A 20,112-nucleotide genomic window follows, 5' to 3' on the forward strand; every position below is an offset into this window, starting at 1 on the left:
TTGAAAAGTGATCACTCCACTAAATTCAGTACCCCTCTTCCCCGTTTTATATATATTACAGTGTTATTAACTATCTTCCCCATGCTACATTCTTACATCTCCATGTCTATTCTGCAACTATCCATTTGTACCTCTTTGCCTTTTTTTCTGTCCCCCAAACTCCCTCCCATCTAGTAGGCCTCAAAGTATTCTCTGTATCTATGAATTTATTACTGCTTTTGTTGTTGTTGTTTAGTTTCTTCTTTAGATTCCACATGTATGTAAAATCATGTAATATTTGTTTTTCTCTATCCAACCCTTTCATCCAGTGCAATACCCTCCAGGTCCATTAAGCCAATATCTTTTACCATCCCCTTCCTTTTAGTATCTATGTGTCTTTTAATCTGAAGTGAGTCTCTCGTAGGCAGCATATGTAGTGGTCTTGTTTTCTTATGCATTCAGCCACTCTGTCTGTTGATTGGAGCACTTAATTTTTTTTTCTATTTGAGGTACTCATTGATAGGAATGTAGTTATTATCATTCTTTATTCCTGTTTTTGATATATGTTTTTTCTCCTTAAAGAAGTCCCTCCAACATTTCTTGTAATACTGGCTTGGTGATGACAAATTCCTTTAGCTTATTTTTGTCCAGGAAGCTCTTTATCTGTCCTTCAACTCTAAATGATAGCTTTGCTGCATGAAGTATTTTTAGTTGTAGATCATGGGTTTTCATAATGTTGTCTCCCTCTAAATTTCTGGTGCCCTTTGTGCAGCCAAACCGGTGCTGGTGCTCAGAGCAAACAGATGTCACTGTGCAAGTCCACTTGCAGACACAGCCCCTTTAAGAGGTGCTGTTTGCTGCTGCCCATAGCATAGCCTCTGTCCCACTCAGCCACTCAGGACTGAGCAGCCTCACATCCTCACCCCGTCCTATCTTCTGCCATTGCAGGTTGATTTCTTAGTTCTATCCCTAGTTGTATGACTCGTTCATCTAGATCCCAGGTAATTTTCCTTGCTGTTTGCTCCTTGTTTCTGACACAACTTTGATTTGGTCGCCAGAGGGATGAATAGAGCCTCTATTATCCATGCCATTTTTTCCCCCTCTCAATCAAGTGATTTTAACCAATACATTTAGGGACAGAGTCATGTTGAGAAGTTGCTTGTACAGTCAGATATTAAAACATAATATAACTCCACAATAATCAAAACAATGCCATAGTGAGAGATTCTATGGGTAGAACAATGTAATACAAAAAAGAGTCCTACCACAGACCCTAATATAGTAAGAATTTAGTGTGTGTATGTGTGTAAAGGTATGTATAGACGTATATATATGACAAAATTTGTGTAACAGTGGGAAGAGGATTATTCTGTAAACAGTGGGACAAAATAAAGATAGACATGTTCTTCATATACAAGAAAATAGATTCCTAGGTGATTAAAGAGCTGGGTGTTTGTTGTGACTCCCTTGCTTGCAGTTTAATTTCTTGCTCTGCTTGCTCCCTTCTTCTTCTGTCACTCCTCACAGGTATAGAGGGTCCCAGAGCTCACCCTAATAAATCTTCAGCATGTAGATCTCTGTGTGAGGCTGCTGTCAGGGAACCTAGCCTGTAATACTAGAGATGGTCACCTCTGGGTCCTAGTATGAGCATGATGCATGATTTTTAATTTACTCGCTTACATTGCCTAAATTTTGGATTTTTCTACAACAAGCTTGATATAGAAAAGTGGTAGAACCCCATCAAATTGGCTTAAGTAACTGGAGAATTTATTCATGTACAGAGTAAAGTAAGAATCCAAGGGCAGCGCTGGTTCCTTACTTAGGTTAATCAGAAAGCCAGTTCTGTTTGATTTGTTTCTTCCATGTTGACCCCTTCTGAGACTTGTCTTTCCTCTGTGGTTGCAGGATGAGTGAGGTAGTTTTAGACCTTGTATCACTCCAAGTCCAACAGGAAAAGAGTGCTGAGTATGCCTTTTTTCAGAAGCCCCAAAATAAAATCTATTTGCATCTTATTGGTTTAGATTGGGTCCTATGCTGACCTTGAAGCCATCACCAGGCCCAATGCTGCTGGTTGCCGTTGCCTAGGTCTGGTCCCAAAGTTTAAGGGTTGAGTAGGATGGGATACACTACGAGATACAAATCTTGGGGCATTGCTGGAAAAATGAGTAATTGAGTTCCTCCTCAAAGTTCTATTCCAGGACAGGATGATCTCAATTAATAGAAAGTGATCAGTATCTCTCTTATACGAATAATATCAATACCTTGCATTTTCTATAAGTTTTTAAAGTTGTCTTATATATGTGGTCTTTTTCTTAACAAAATATTATGGAGCTCAAAAACTGCATTTAAAATGAATGCATTTTATTACATGTAAATTAGACCTCAAAGTTGCTTCAAAATCTTATGATGAAGGTATCGGTCAAGTAGATTTAGAAAGTTTTCCCTATAATTGCTTTTATGTGAAACTTTCAGAAACATCCTAAATAATCACTTTTTAGTTGGGGACTGGTTAAATGAGTTTTGGCATGTTCACTCTATATTATTATGCAGAATTTGAAAAAGTAAAAGCATCTATATATTTCGCATGGAATGATGTCTAGGGTGGTGAGAAAAGAATGGAGTCAAATAATAATAGTAACAATAATAATAGTAATAATAGGTTACATTTATGGAAGATTTTAAAGTATTTCAGGTACATTCTTAATTAATTTTCATGCAGCAGTATCTATGGTGACCTTATTAGCTAGGTACCATTATTATTATTCCCATTTTAAAGGTAAGGAGACTGAGACTCAGAGAGCTTAAGTAACTAGTCTAAAGTGCATACAGCAGAAAATGGCAGAGCTGGAATTGGAACTAGGGCACTTAGCTTCCAGAGCCAACTCATAACCACCTCACATACTGCTTCTCTAGACTATTTTCAGTGTAACACTGTTGTAACAGAGAGACCCTAAAACACAGTGACTTGAGTCAGATAGAAGTTCTGCCTTCATCACACGACAGTCCAGACATGAGCAGGCAGTCTAAGGAGAATAGCAACGTTTTTATATGAAGTTGTCCAGAGACCTTCCTGTTATTACTTCTCCATTTCATAGAGCAAGAATGTTTAACACCTGCATAGAGAGTCAGGAAGTTCTGTGAATTTGGATGGGAAGAAAAACTACATTTTTATTTTACTAAACTCTAGTTGAAATCTAGTGTGTCCTTCCATTGTGAGTGGAGGCAAAAAGCCTCAGAAGTGTTAGCAAAACCATGACATTGTAACCAGTAGAAATCATGGATATTTTCATATCACACTACAGTTGTTACAGATATCTCAAAACATGTATGTTCATCCTACTTTAAAATTTCAACAAATGTGTTCTCAACCAGAACTTGTTATTCAATGTATTAATGAAAAGGTACAGATATTACTAAAACACACATTTTCTAACATTTTGATAACTATATTTCAATATAATTTGTTGTCTTTTATTTTACACATTTAAAAACATTAGTCTGAGAAGGGGCCCTTAGCGTTACCAGACTGTCAAAAGGGTCTATGGCATGCAAAAGATTTAGACAACTGTCAGAGGGCCTCTTTTCCTCCTCATGCTGTGAGCTGTCTCAGAGTACCATAACCACATTTCAGCTCACAGGGAAGGATGGAAAGAGAAGTGGAGGGCAGCATTTTTCTCTTAAGGAATTTACATTACTCTGTTCATAGTCTGTGGTCAAGAAATTGATTGCATGGTCCTACCTAATTGTAAGGGAGGTTGGGGGATGGTAGTTCAGGCCTGTGCCTAGCAAAAACTCAGTTGATTCATTTATTAAAAAGAAGGAGGGAGAAAAGGATATTGAGGGACCATAATACCTAGTTTTTATTTTACATATGAATAGATGTTCTAGAAAAGTACATAGGCCTTTATTAACTTTATGTCCCTCTGGGAAGCAAGACCAGGAGGTTAGGGTATGTGTAGTTGGAGACTTACTTTTTACTTTATATCTACTGGTTCTGTTTGATTTGTTTTCACTGACAATTTTTTTTTTAGAGTAATTTTAAGTTCACAATAAAATTGACCAGAAAGTACAGAGGGTTCTGTACCCCTTCTCCACCTCAACACACAGACTCTCCCACAGTTAATATCCTATGTCAGAGTTTTACCATTTGTTACCATGGATGAATCTAATGACTCATTATTTATCAACTAAAGTCCATCGTTTACATGAGAGTCCACTCTTTTTGTTGTACATTCTCTAGGTTTTTGACAAATGTATCTACCATTATAGTATTTTACAGAGTAGTTTCTAAAAATTCTCTCTGCTCTGTCTGTTTATCTCTTTCTCTTTCCCCACTGATCTTTTTAATTGCCTCCATGGTTTTGCCTCTTCCAGAATGTTATAAAGGTGGAATCTTACAGTATGTTGGCTTTACAGATTAGCCTCTTTCACTTAGTAATATAGATTTTAAAGTTTATCCATGTCTTTTTATGGACAATTATGAATAAAGCTGCTATAAACATTAGTGTGCAGGTTTTCGTGTGGATGTAAGTTTTCACTTATTTGGGTAAAATATCAAAGAGCACAATTTTGGATCATATGATAAAGAGTGTTTAGTTTTGTCAAAAAGTGGCAAACTGTCTTCCAAAATGGCTGTACCATTTCACATTTTCATCAGCATTGAATGAGAGAATTCGTGTTATTTCATATCCTTGCTAGCATTTAACATTGTCAGTGTTTTCAATTTTTTCCATTCTAATAGGTATGTAGTGGTATCTTGTTGTTTTAATTTGTAATCCCATAATGACATATGGTATGGAGCACCTTTTCATATGCTATTTGCCATCTGGGTACCTATTTTGGTGAGGTGTATGTTGAGATTGTTTTGCCCATTTTTAAATAGGATTATGCATTCGTTTGGTTTTTGAAAAATCATGGGCATGCATGACTTTTATAATAGAAAATAGTTAATTTTTTGTACACTGGTGTTTAAATTTTATTATAACTCAAGTAGAACTTTTATTAAAATGTATTTTACACCCTCTGCATTCTTAAGTAGAGTGTATTGGTGATGCTTCCTTATGACTTGGAATTATCTATAAATAAATGCACACTGGAGATGGAGAGCAACTAGATGACATGGGATCTGATGGATCATGGGTCTGGCTATAGTAGTGGCCTCCTTTTCAGTGGCTTAATTACTTAATTAACATTCATATTCATTTCTCTCACACTCTCTCTTTTTACTATGAACATGTATTGCTTTTATTAAAAATATAATAAGATTTTTAGCACTCATCTGGAAATTAGTCCTGTTTGCAGCAGAGCCTCAACTTTTCTTTGTAAACATTTATAGTGTCAGCCTCATTTTAAAAATTACTTATATATGAAATTGGAGCAATTACATACACATGGATACTTTTCTGAAAGTTAAAGACTCACACAATCCCACCCACTAATGGGTCAACAGCAGTCAAGGCTCAACTACAACAGGAAGTCACACACAATCCACATCAGGGACACTCCCAGTATAGGTGATCAGGTAGACTATGCCACTGGGCCTCACAGGACCCCTGCTACCTAAGGCCGCCCAGCCAAAAGGGGGAGACATAGCAGATCGACCTAATACATAGAAACAAACAAAGAGACAGCAAAAATAAGGAAACAAAGAAATATGTCCTAAATAAAAGAACAGGAGAAAATTCCAGAACAAGGACTAAATTAAATAGTGGCAAGCAACCTACCAGATACAGAGTTCAAAACACTGGTTGTAAGGATGCTCAATGAACTTAGGGGAACAATAGATGATCTCATTGAGAACTTCAATGAAGTAAGCAAAAAAAGACATAGAAACCGTAAAAAGAACCAGTCAGAAATGAAGACTACAATAACTTGAAAAATACACTAGAAAGAATCAACAGCAGAGTAGATGAAGCAAAGGATCAAATTAGTGATTTGGAAGACAGGGTAGCAGAAAACACTGAATCTGAACAGCAAAAAGAAAAAAGACTACAAAAAAATAAGGATAGTGTAAGGCGCCTCTGGGAAACTATCAAGTGTACCAATATTTGCATCAAAAGGGTACCAGAAGGAGAAGAGGAGAGCTAGGGACTGAGAACCTATTTGAAGAAATAATGACTGAAAAATTCCCTAACCTGGCAAAGGAAATAGACATACAAATCCAGGAAGTTCAGAGAATCCCAAACGAGATGAACCCAAACAGGCCCACACCAAAACACATCATAATTAAAATGCTAAAGGTGAAAGACAAAGAGAGAATCTTAAAAGCAGCAAGAGAAAAGCAATTAGTTACTGACAAAGGCACTCTCATAAGACTGTCAGCTGATTTTTCAACAGAAATTTTGCAGGCCAGAAGGGATTGGCACACTATATTCAAAGTGATAAAGAGCAAGAACCTACAACCAAGATTACTTTACCCAGCAAAGCTATAATTAAAATTGAAGGCGAGATAAAGAGCTTCCCAGACACGAAAAAAGCGAAAGGAATTTATCAACACCAAGCTAATACTTTAGAAATGTTAAAGAGATTTTTTAAGAAGAATGGGGGAGAGTGGTGAACATAAATATGAATAATAAAATGGCAATAACAATGTACCTATTAATAATCACTTTATATGTAAATGGATTAAATGCCCCAATTAAAAGACATAACGTAGCTGAATGAATTAATAAACAAGACCCATGCATATGCTGCCTACAAGAGACCTACTTCAGACCGAAAGACACAGACTGAAAGTAAAGGGATGAAAAAAGGTATTTCATGCAAATGGAAACAAAAAAAAACTGTAGTAGTAATACTTATGTTAGACAAAATAGACTTTAAACAAAGGCTATAGTAAGTCAGAAAGGACAATACATAATGATAAAGGGATCAATCCAATAAGAGGATATAACCCTAATAAACATTTGTGAACCCAACATAGGAGCACCTAAATATAGAAAGCAAATATTGATGAGAATAAAGGGAGAGAGATCACCAGTAATGCATTCATAGTAGGGGACCTTAACACTCCATCGATACTATTGGACAGATCTTCCAGATAGAAAATCAACAATGAAACAAAATCCTTTAGTGATACACTAGGCCAGATGTATTTAATTGATATTTTTAGAGCATTTTACCCCAAAGCAGCAAAATATACTTTTTTTTTTTCATGCACATATGAAACATTTTCCAAGGTAGACTACTTGTTAGGCCACAAAACAAGTCTCAAATTTAAGAAGATTGAAATCATATCAAGCACCTTCTCTGACCACAATTGTATGAAACTAGAAATAAATTGCAAGAAAAAACTGAAAAACACACAGACACATGGAGGCTAAATAACATGATACTAAACAATAAATGGGTTAACAATGAGATTGAGGAAGAAATAAAGACATGCCCTGAGACTAATGAAAATGAAAATGCAATTATCCATAATCTAGATACAGTGAAAGCAGTCACAAGAGGAAAATTTATAGCGATACAGGCCTACCTCAAGAAATAAGAAAAATCTCAAACAATCTAACCTTACACTTAAAGGAACAAGAAAAGAACAGCAAACAAAGTCCAAAGTAAGTAGAAGGAAGGAAATAATAAAGGTCAGAGTGGAAACAAACAAACATAGAGTCTAGAAAAACAATTCAAAAGATCAATGAGACCAAGAGCTGATTCTTTGAAAAGATAAACAAAATTGATAAACTTTTAACTAGACTCATAAAAAATAAAAACAAAAAAAAAAGACCCAAATAAATAAAATTGGAAACGAAAGGGAAGAAGTGACAACTGACTCCACAGAAGTACAAATGATTATAGGAAAATACTATTAGGAATTACATGCCAACAAATTGGACAGTCCGGAAGAAATGAATAAATTCCTAGAAACATACCATCTTACAAGACTAAGTTGAGAAGAAAGAAAATCTGAACTGACCAACTACTACTGATGAAATCAAATCAGTAATTTAAAAACTCCCAACAAACAAAAGTCCTGGACCAGATGGCTTTACAGTTGAATTTTACCAAACATTCAGAGAAGAATTAACACCTATTCTTAAACTAATCCAAAAAATTCAGGAGAGGAAAGTTTCCCAATCTTATTCTATGAGGCCACCATTACCCTGATTCCAGAACCAGAGAAATTACAAAAAAAAAAGAAAATTATAGGCCAATATCCCTGATGAACATAGATGCAAAAATCCTCAACAAAAGATTACATTAAAATCCAGCAATTCGGCAATACATTAAAGGAATTATATACTATGATCAAGTTGGATTTAACTGGAATGCAAATTTGGTTCAATATCTCCAAATCAATTAATGTGATATACCACATAAGCAAATTGAAAGATAAAAATTATATGAGCATATCAGTAGATGCAGAAAAAGTATTTGACAAAACCCAGCTTCCATTTATGGTAAAAACTCTCAGCAAAATGGAAATAGAGGGAACATACCTTAATACAGGCCATGTATGACAAACCCACAGCTACCTTCATACTCAATGGTGAAAAGCTAAAAGCATTTTTTTTAAATCAAGAACAAAATGAGAATGTCCACTTTTACCACTTTTATTCAATGTAATTTTGGAAGTCTCAGCCACAGCAATCAGACAAGAAAAAATAAATAAAAGCCATTCAAATTGGAAAGGAAGAAGTAAAACTGTCATTATTTGCAGTTCTTTCTATATAGAGAACCCTGAAGATTCTACCAAAACTATTAGTATGATAAATGAATTCAGTAAAGTAACAGGATACAAAATTAATATTCAGAAATAAGTTGCATTTTTCATACCAATAATGAACTATTAGGAAGAGAAATTAAGAAAACAATCCCATTTACAATTGCATCAAAAAAAAAATACCTAGGAATAATTTAACCAAGGAGGTAAAAGACCTGTACTCGGAAAATTATGACATTGAAGAAAAACACTGAAGAAGATACAAATAAATGGATAAATGTAACATGCTCATGGATAGGAAGAATTAACACTGTTATAGTGTCCCTACTACCCAAAGCAATCTGTATATTCAGTGCAATCCATATCAAAATACCAGTGGCATTTTTCACAGAACTGGAGCAAATCTTAAGATTTACATAGAACCACAGAATAGCCACAGCAATTTTGAGAAAGAAGAACGCAGTTGGAGGTATCATGCTTCCAGATATCAAACTATACTACAGGGCTATACTAATCAAAACTGGCACAGATCAATGGAACAGAATAGAGAGCCCAGAAGTAAACCCATGCCTAGTATGTCATTTAACCTATGACTAAGGAAACAAGAATATGCAATGGGGTAAAGACGATCTATTCAATAAATGATGTTGAGAGAACTGGACTGTGCAGAGAGAGAAAGAGAGAGAGAGAGAGAGAGAGAGAGAGAGAGAGAGAGAGAGAGAGAGAGACTAGATCATCTTCTTATACCATATACAAGAATAAACTCAAAATAGATTAAAGATATAAATGTAAGACCCCAAACCATAAAACTCCTAGAAGAAAACATAGGCAGTACACTCTCTGACATTGTTCTTAGTAGTACTTTTTCTGATATATCTCCTTGGACAAGGAAAACAAACAAAAAAATAAACAAATAAGACTACATCATACTAAAAAAATTTTGCACAGCAAAGGAAACCATTAATAAAAAGAAAAGACAACCTACTGAATGGGAGAAGATATTTGTCAGTGATGCATCTGATAAGGGATTAATATCCGAAATTTATAAAGAACTCATACAACTCAACACCAGAACAACAACAACAAAATACGATTAAAAAATGAGCAGAAGATCTGAACAGGAATTTTTGAAAGAGGACATACAATATATATATGAAAAGATGTTTAACATCACTAATCATCAGGGAAACGCAAATTAAAAACACAATGAGATATCACCTTATACTTGTCAGAATGGCTATCAACAATAAATAAAAAAACAAGTGTTGTCCAAGATATGGAGAAAAGAGAACCCTCATGCACTGTTGGTGGGATTGCAAATTGTTATAGCCCCTGTGGAAAAAAGTGTGGAGGTTCCTCAATAAATTAAAAATACAACTACTTTATTACCCAGCAATTTCATTTCTGGCTATTTATCTGAAGATATCCAAAACACTAATTTGAAACAATATATGCATCTTTACGTTCATTGCAGTGCTATTTACAATAGCCAAGATGTGGAAGCAACCTAAGTGCCCATCAATAGATGATTATAAGGAAGAAGTGATACATATATACAATGGAATATTACTCGGTCATAAAAAATGAAATCTTATCATTTGCGATAACATGGATGGATGTAGAGAGCATTTTTCTAAGTGAAATAAGTCAGAGAAAGACAAATACCATATGATTTCACTTATATGTGGAATCTAAAGAACAAAATAGATGAACAAACAAATAGAAACAGATTCATAGATATAGAGAACAAACTCATGATTGCCAGATAGGAGTGGGTTGGGGGCTGGATAAAAAAGTTGAAGGAATTAAGAAATACAAACTGGTAGTTACAAAACAGTCACAGGGTTGTGAAGTACAGCGTAAGAAATATAGACGACAATATTGCAATAACTGTGTAGTGCCAGGTGGATGCGAGACTAATTGGGGGGATCACTTCATAAATTACATAAATGTCCAACCACTGTGCTGTTTGTGTTTTTGTGATACCTGGCAGTAAGACAGCCCTATATTTCACTGAACATTTACTGAGCACCACTCTGGGCTAGAAAAAGGCCTGGCCTTTCAGAGTTGACCGTGATGTCATCTGAGCTTTGAGCCTTGCCAGAGAGAAGATGGTCGCAATCCAGAAAGCAAAAGATATCATAATAGACATATGCAAAAATATTACACATTTATTCACTCTCCAGCCTTCTGCAACACTTAATAACCCGATTGTTGCATTTATCTTATATAGAAGCGTAGGGAATAATAGTCTGTGGCCATTGACATTCAAGCTGCATAATCCACTCATTTAACAAATATTCATGGAGTGGTTATTATGTGCCAGGCATTGTTCTAGCCAGAGGGGTGCAGCAATGAGCAACTAGACCAGAATTCTTATTCTCATGAAGTTTTATTTTAGTGGGAAGTGAGAAAAAGTGAGCAAAATAAATAGAAGGTAGGAAGTACTGTGGAGAAAAATAGAGCACGTAAGGAAAGTGTCAGAGTTTCCAAATTTTTAATAGGGCGATCATTGAGAGGGTGAATTTTAAGCAAACACTGATGTTGAGGTGAGAGAAAAAGGCTAGCGTTTTTGTGGTGGAGGAGGCAGAATTCCGAGGAAGAATTGCTGATAAGGGAGTGTGCCTGGAAGGTTTGGAGAACAGTAGGGAGGCCTGTGAGGGGGACAGGGAAAGCAAGAAGCTGACTATTTGGAGATGAGTCAGGAGGAGAAATCCCAGAGAGAGGGCACAGGAAGGAAGCTCCCATCTTGGAGGGGCTCTTAGCGATTCTAGCACTTGGGCTTTTACTTGGAGTGAGATTTGAATCATAGCTGGGGTTCTTAACTTTGGTCTGTGGGTTGAATTCAGGGGGAAAATTATATCTTTATTTTCATAAACTCAACTGAAATTTAACATTTCCTTCCATTGTCAAAGCAGGCAACAAACCACAATAGAATCAGTAGTACCTGTAACTTTCTCTTAAATTGAAATGACAGCCATTTCCCTGTCACATTACAGGATTTGCATATATCTTCAAATATTATTTATGGCTTCAAATATTATTTATACTCATCTACAGAACATTATTATATCACTACCGAATCATGTTATTTAATGGTTCCTATTCTTTCCTCTCCCAGCTCCCTGGCATCTAATTTACTTTTTGTCTCTTTAAATTTACCTACTCTGGACATTTCAGATACATGGATCATACAATATGTGGCCTTTGTATGTGGTTTCCTTCATTCCTTCACTTAGTATAATAATTCAAGATTCATCCATGTTGTGACATGTGTCAGTATTTCATTCCTTTTCATGACTAACTAATATTCCATTGTATGGAGAGATCGTATTTTGTTTATCCATTCAGAAGTTGTTGGCTATTTATGTTCTTTCTGCCTTGGGGCTATTATAAATAATGCTGCTATGAATATTTATGGACAAGGTTTTGTGTCGGTGGACATATGTTTTTGATTTCCTTGGATACTTCCTAGTACTTTTGTGATTTCGTTTTTTACATTTAAATCTTTAATTCATCTGAACTAGATTTGGGTATAAAGTGTCTGTATCAGAATCAAGTTCTTATCCTTAACTTAAAAATTATTCATAAATATAATGGTGATATTAATTGATCATTTTTATACCAGCTAATTTTAAATGTAGATTACTTTTTGCAAATAAATCACTCTGTCCATAGTATAGGAGCATGCATTAAAACTTCAGCACAAATATTCACTACAATTGAAAATTAAGTCGGTTAGAATATTTTACTTTATTTTAATATTAGGAAGAATAGTGCTGTTCAATTTAATAATAATACCCAAATGACTAGAGAGCTTTCAGTGCAAGGCCACTGTATATATGCAGGGCCCATTACAAAATGAAAATGTGGGCTCTAGCCTAAGATGGAGAAACCATCTCCCCTTCCCATGGGCCCACTGCTCCAATGCATGGCAAACAGACATTCTCCAACAGCTGGCAACCTTTGCACTAGGATGCACAAAATACCTGGGTAGGGGATGAATAAGAGGTCCCTGCTGAGTTTGCTGAGTTGTCAGCTGAACACGCCATGGCACTGCAGCCCCAGATTGGGACGTCCACCACCTTACTCTGACTAGAAACTTCAATGGACATGCTGCCCCTTGATCCTTCCCATGCCTGTGTCCAGGATGCCACTGAGGGTGGAGTATGGTGGTTGAATGTGGACCTTCCTCACTGATGCAACGGGGGATGGAAACCCAGTTATCACCTCTGGGAGAGGGTGACAGCAGTAATGAGGCAGGGATGGAGAGACCCCTTAGGGCCCAGTGTGCCAGGGACAGGAAACAGATGGGAGAGGACCCATCGTGGAGTGATCATGAGAGGTGGGTACTACGTGTGAACCAACGCTCCATTGTCTTACTTGACTTCATAGAAAAATACAAAATCAAAGATAAAATTATTAAGGATTAAGACTCACAAAACCAAAGTTCAGTGTAATTTCTTAACTTATTAATATACTCTAAAAATTTGGGGAAGAATTTGGCTTTGTATTCGAAGTACATCTGAAATAAAGCATGATGCTGAACATATTAAATGAATTTAAAATGTAACTTGGTATTATCTCTGGTTAATGGTATTATCAGTGATTTTTACCTTATTTTTTGCACATCTTTTATGTGTGTGTTTGTTTTTTTTTTGCAGGTCTTTTAGAATGAAATGAGTTACTTTTGTAATTAATTAAACCCCAATGTTATACAAAGACATTTTACTGATACTATTTTATATAAATGTGACATGTTATAATTCTGTCTCTATTTCTTTGGGGGAGAGAATATGTATTTTATTACTTTAACCTAAAATGCATTTCTTTTTACCCAGGACCATTAATATAAGATTAGCCAATTTATCAGATACTCCTGGTGTTGAAAATCTTGTCAGCACCCTCATGCTAAAAAAAAGCATCTTGGAGGATTTAAAGCAATACAATGAGGCTCGCAGAGACCCTGTAAGTACTTGCTATGCCCAGAGTGGCTTCCTTTTCTTTATGCTATTGGGTCATTATGATCCATGTTGATTCAACTCTGAAGTTTCCTTGGACCTAAGTTGAAGAATCATGTGGTAGGGAGTGGCAGAGGGGAGTTGGAAGATAGGAGCAAGAAGAGTAAAACAAAGATGCTGAAGTTTAAGGAAGTGAGGCTATTCTCACTGGTGGCCCCTAGTGGGCTGATAAGATACTCTAAATCCTTATCATGGGGATGGAAAACTTGGAACTTGATTCAGACAAATATCACAAAATGAGATCAATCCCAGTGCTTAGAATAGGCAGAGGGTAGTAAATGGTAATGAATGGTGACTCAGGAATCTTTGAGTGCCTGGTGCTCAACTTAGCAGCACTGGATATCAAACTTAGGACATGCGACCCCATTTTAGCTCTACTGGATGCCAAGTCTATCTTACACCGTTTTTTTTTTTTGAGCTGGCTGTATCCTCAAGGGTTGGATGAGCTGGGAAAAACCCTGTATGACAAATGCTGGGTTCTTTTTCTAGTATAATACCTATATTTTTGCCATGGCAATGGGAAAGCTAACAGTGGTTCTTACATTAACACTATTTTTTTAAAGGACCTTGTAGTTAATTTAACCAGACATGGAATAATGCATGTAGTTGGAGAAATGCTTAGTTAATTTTTAAATAATTTTTATTTTTTCAATGTTATTGAAGTATAGCCAGTGAATAGTTCGATGTACTTCCCAATTTGAATACACCATGTAACAAACATCTATCTCAATAAACAAACTAAATCTAGCGCACCAGAAGTCCCCCTCATGCTCTCATTCAGTTACTCTCCCTCCAGTTTAATACCACCTTGACTTCTAAGACCATAGACTAGTTATGTCTGTTTTTGAACTTTATTTAAAGGAGTCATACAGTATGTTTTCCAATATCAGCTTTTTTTGCTCAGCAACAGGTTCATGAGATTGATCCATATTGTGGTATAAAGTGTTTTATTGCTTAAATATACCACAATTTATTTCTTCATTCTACTGTTGAGGTCATTTGGGAGTTCTCAGTTATTGGCTCTTTTGAATAAACCTTTTAGATCATTTTTAAGTCATCAAAAGGAAGATGCTAAACACTTAAACACAATGAAACTTTTAATATTTATAAAGGCATTGAATTAAAATAAAACTTCCTCCAGCCCATGTTATTTTTTGTTTTGTTTTGTTTTCATTTGTCTTGGTCTTCTTGATTCTTCATTTTTTTTTAGCTTACCAACATGGTATGATGTAGTGCCCTGGTTCTCAAAATGTGGTCTAAGGAACCCTAGGGATCTCTAAAACAAATTTTCAAGTGGTCTATGAGGTAAAAATCATTTTCATAATAAGAGTAAGAAATTGGTTTGTTTTTTTTTTTTTTCCTGCTGTACTGATATTAGCACCAATGGTGCAAAAGCAGTGGGTGGAAAAAACCTCAAGAGCCTCAGTGTGGGTCATGGCAGTGGCAGCAAACTTCCGAGTGGTCATCGAGTTCTTCACTGCCACACACACAGTAACAACAGGAAAAGAAAACCCACAATGAGATGTCACTGCATGACCAACAGAATAACTAAAATAGAAAAGAGTGATACCAGTAAATGCTGGTATCTCATAAAAAGATTCCTTTTATGAGACATTTTTGAAATAAAAAAATCTTAGAAATGGGGAACAAAAAGATCATTTATTGCCGAGGATTAAGGATGGGAGGAGAGCAAGGGACTGATGGATGTGGTTTTAATAGACAACCCAATACATCTTGCGTCGGAACTATTCAGTATCTTCTTGACTGTAGTGCTGTGTATGTACATGAACCTGAACAGGGGATAAAATTATGTAGAACTTAATTTACACACACAACACACAATTACATCAAAGTGCATTCCCTGCTTATCATATTATACCAGTGTTTTGCAAAATGTTGCCATTAGGGGCTACTGGATAAAGAATAGCTCTGTATTATTTCTTATAACTGTTTATGAATCTACATCTATCTCATTAGACATTTCAATTTAAAAAAGAAAAGGGAAAGCCAGTTTCACTTGAAACAGTAAAAAATTTTGACTCCGTTAAGTCTCGCCCTCAATTGAATACATGTATTTTCAGTATTCCATGTAGCAAAATGAGAAGTACACATAAAGCCTTCTGCTGCAGACTGAAGCATGTCGGTTGTTTCAGGAAAATACATTTCTGCAGTTGTTTGAGTTGCATGCTGACCCAGCCTCTGTTTTCATGGAATATCAGTTTTACTTTGAAAAGAACAGCTGGGAGGCAAAATATGGTTATTTTGTCTTACGTAGTTGGCAGACATTTTCTTAAAAATGAATGAGATAAGCCTGTCACTCCAAGAGAACAGCTGACAGCATTTGTCCCCTATGATAAAACCCAAACTTTCAAGAAAACAAAATTAGAATTTTGGGAAATCAGTATCTGATATTGTGAGCTTGACAGCTATCCAATACTTGAAAGACTTTTCTTCTAAGTCTGATGGTGATATTACCAAATGTGATGTTTTGATACTTTTTAATGAAATAGGCCAGCATTTGGAAAATATGTATAAACTTGAGAAACCAGTATTTTCTAGATAAACAATACATGATGTTATAAAATTGTTCATAGGTTAAATGATCATTCAAAGTGCAAAATAGACCAATGAATTTTAATGTATTAGTATATAGAAAGTTCACTGATACTGTTTCAGTTTCCACACTTAAAGATTTTAATCTTGAAAACACCACCACTTGTTGAGTTTTGGTGGAACATCAAAAAAGAATATCCATAAGTATCTGAAAAGATTATTAAAATTCTTTTCCCCTTTTCAACTATCTTTGTGAAGGCTTTTTTCATATATTTCCACCAAAACAACATATTGGCAACAGACTGAATACAGAAGTAGATATGAGAATCCAGCTGTATTCCAGTAAGCCAGACATTAAAGGAATTTGCATAAATATGAAACAATGCTATTCTCAATATTTTTGTCAAATTAAAAATTTTGTCTTAATGAGTTAAAATTTTTTTAATTCAAAATTTAGTCAGTTTTAATTTCTAATAAAAGAAATAGTTGTAGACATAATACATATAAGCCAAAGCTTATAGTAGTCCTCAGGGCATAAGGTCCCGAGGTCACAATATTTGAGAACCACTGATGTGGAGCTAAAGAAAACAGATTCTAAGTCAAGGGAATGTGGTTTGAATCATAGGTCAATCCATTACTAGCTAGAGATCTTGGCAAGTTACTCAACCTCCCAAGCCTAAATGTCTTGTAAATAAAGTAGAGAAAATGAAAATACTTAACCGTATAAAGTTGGAGTGAGGATTAAATGAACATAGTGAGGGCATTTAACTTCATACATGGCCCAAAGGTAAGTGGTGATAGATGGTGGCTCTATCATTATGTGATCATGATTAAAACTCATTATTGACTGCTTACAGAAACATTAATAGCTACATTTTTAAGGGTCTTAAAACATATGCTTATTTTTCAGGATGGAACACCACTGCAGGCATTTGTAGCTGATGTAGCAGAACAAATTGTTGGCGTTGCAGTGATCAGAAATGAAATGGTAAATTGTAAAATGGATATTAATTTCCTTGATTGTACCTTTTATATCATGAATTAGCACACAATGCCTCTTTTGAAATTTCATTTTTACTTATTTAATATGAATGCCTTCTTTATCTGAAGGATATAAATCATCATATGCTTGCATCCCACTTGGCAGCCTTTCAGATCTTCATTTATTTTCAGTTCAAAATGTTGAAAATATTATAAAAATACATGAAAATATTTGTATTCTAAAAAATTGAATAACTTCACCACGACCACCATCACCACCAAAAAAAAAAAAAAGTTCTACTGCTTTCCCCAAAGGATTATTACTATTGATATTTAAGCATTTATTTCCTCCAACATTCTTCCTTACACTTAATTACTTCATGTGTGCGTGTGTGTGTGTGTGTGTGTGTGTGTGTGTGTCTTTCTGTCTGTCTCTTGTTAAGTGGACATCCGATTTTGTTTGTTCCCAATGCACAGCCAATTATTGCCAATTATTCCAAAATATTTATTATAGTCTGTTCTTTCCCTACTGATTTAAAATGCCATGTTTACATTATTAATTTCCACATGCCAGCATCTATTTTTACTCTCTCTTCCATGGATTTATTTATTGGTATCTATTGCATTATTATGTGCTTTGATATCTGATAGGGGAGTCTTCTCTTGTTTATCTTTTTTATTTTATTTTTTTTTTGGTTTTACTTGGATATTTCTGTTTCCAAATAAACCTTGTAATACTTATTATGACTTTTTTTGTACCTAAGTAGATTTTCTAGAACAATTTAGGCAGAATTAACAATTAAAATATTGAGACTTCCCTTCTAGGAATATAGCTGCCTCTATTTTTATTGTTGTTGAATTCTTTTAGGTTCTTTAGAAAAGTTTTGTGGCTTTTTTTTTGTATAGGTTTTGTGTGCCAGACATTTTGTCTACCCCTTCAGGTTCACTCTCTGCCCTTCTCCATCCTGTTCTGTCTTAGGGAGGCTAACCCGATGGGTAGTATTGTGGGTACCTTTCCCTTTGGATTCCAATTAGGTTAGGCCAGTGGGCAACCCTGTTGCAAAGAAGGGAGGAGAGTGAGTTTGGGATGCCTTTTGCTAACTGGTCTTGCCACTGAATTCCCTGGTCTTCTCAAGGATTCCAGTGACCACTACCGCTCATGCCACCTATGCAAGGTGGTAATAGTTTGCAGTTGTTGCTACATTATCCTTACTGATGTCTCTAAATGCTGCCCCCGCCCTTTGTAAATAGTCACTTTGTTAAACCCAATTCTAGTTATGCTAATTTGAACATACGATCTGTTTCCTGCTGTGACCCTGACAAACATAGTCCTGGACAGTTGTGTTTTCTCTACATGTTTTATATTTTTCTGTGTATTGTGAATAGATACTTCTTTTCATTATGCTTTCTAAATTTTTATTTTGATATGTTGGAAAACTACTAATATTTGTATTGTGACCTTTTATCCAGCCGCCTTTCTGAGATATTTTATTAGTTCTGAGAATTTTTCAATTGATTTTCCTTTCCAGCAGAGATTCATTTCGATCCTATTATTATTGGTCAAAGCAGTTACAGGGCATGCTCAGATTCCATAGATGGAGAATGGACTTCAACTCTTAATGGGGGTGTAGCAAGTTCACTCTGAAGAAAAGCATGTGGGATGCAAGATACTGTCATGACCATATTTGGAAAATAGAATTTGCCGCATCTTCTTTTTCCAGTTGCATTGTATGTTTAGAACAATATTAAATAGTAGTGCTTATTTTTATTTTTTAAAAATTTTTAATTAAATTTATTGGGGTAAGTGTCCATTCAGGTCCGCTGGCCATTTTTTGATCAGATCATTTGTTTTTCTGTTGTGATTAGTTGTATGAGTTCTTTGTATATTTTGGATATTAGGCCCTTATCAGAGGTGTTGCTTGCAAATATATTTTCCCCTATTTTTGGATAGTTGTCTCTTTACCTTGTTGATGATTTCTTTTGCTGAGCAGAAGCTTTTTAGTTTGATGTAGTCCCATTCACTTATTTTAGCTTTTACTTCCCTTGCCTTTGAGGTCAAATTCATAAAATCCTCTTTAAGTCCAAGGTCCTTGAGTTTAGTTGCTTTGTTTTCTTCTACGCATTTTATTGTTTCAGGTCTTATATTCAAGTCCTTAGTCTATTTTGAGTTAATTTTGGTGTGTGGTGATAGACAACAGTCTAGTTCCATTCTTTTGCAGGTGGTTTTCCAGTTTTCCTCGCGCCATTTATTGAAGAGGCTTTCCTTTCTCCACTGTATGTTTTTGGCTTTTTTGTTGAAAATTATTTGCTCATATAAACATGGATTTACTTCTGGACTCTCAATCTGTTCCACTGGTCCGTGTGTCTGTTTTTCTCCCAATACCATGCCGTTTTGATTACTGTTGCTTTGTAGTATAAATTGAAGTCAGTCAGAGTGATGCCTCCAGCCTTGTTCTTTTTTCTCAGGATGGCTTTGTCAATTCTGGGTCTTTTGTGCTTCCGTACAAATCTGATGATTTGTCATTCTATTTCTTTAAAAAATGCCGATGGGATTTTGATGGGGATTGCATTAAATCTGTATAATGCTTTAGGTAAGTAATGTCATTTTAACTATGTTGATTCTTCCAATCCAAGGACACGGAATATCTTTCCATTTCTTTGTATCTGTTTTGATTTCTTCTAATAGGGTCTTGTAGTTTTCATTCTATAGATCCTTCTCATGTTTTGTTAAATGTATTCCTAGGTATTTTATTCTTTTGGTTGCGATTGCAAAAGGAATTATTTTTTCCACTTCTTTTTCTGACACTTTGTTGTTCGAGTATAGGAACGCTATGGATTTTTGAACATTGATTTTGTAACCAGAAACTTACTGTATTTGCTTATTGTTTCTAGTAGTGTTCTTGTGCAGTCTTTAGG

At 35.3% G+C, this 20,112-nt stretch overlaps 1 protein-coding gene across 11 annotated transcripts in view; it reads left to right on the forward strand.

Moving 5' to 3' along the window:
• Positions 1-20,112, forward strand: part of CFAP61 (cilia and flagella associated protein 61) — a 274,276-nt gene that overhangs the window by 105,320 nt on the left and 148,844 nt on the right. For all 11 annotated transcript variants that reach the window (XM_036229710.1, XM_036229714.1, XM_036229717.1 and 8 more), the window contains 2 exons: positions 13,483-13,609; positions 17,126-17,203. In XM_036229710.1, coding sequence (XP_036085603.1) covers positions 13,483-13,609; positions 17,126-17,203 — 205 coding nt within the window. The remainder of the gene's footprint in view (positions 1-13,482; positions 13,610-17,125; positions 17,204-20,112) is intronic.

The sequence above is a fragment of the Rousettus aegyptiacus genome, unplaced genomic scaffold (genome assembly GCF_014176215.1).
Source record: "Rousettus aegyptiacus isolate mRouAeg1 unplaced genomic scaffold, mRouAeg1.p scaffold_m13_p_12, whole genome shotgun sequence".
Taxonomy (NCBI): domain Eukaryota; kingdom Metazoa; phylum Chordata; class Mammalia; order Chiroptera; family Pteropodidae; genus Rousettus; species Rousettus aegyptiacus.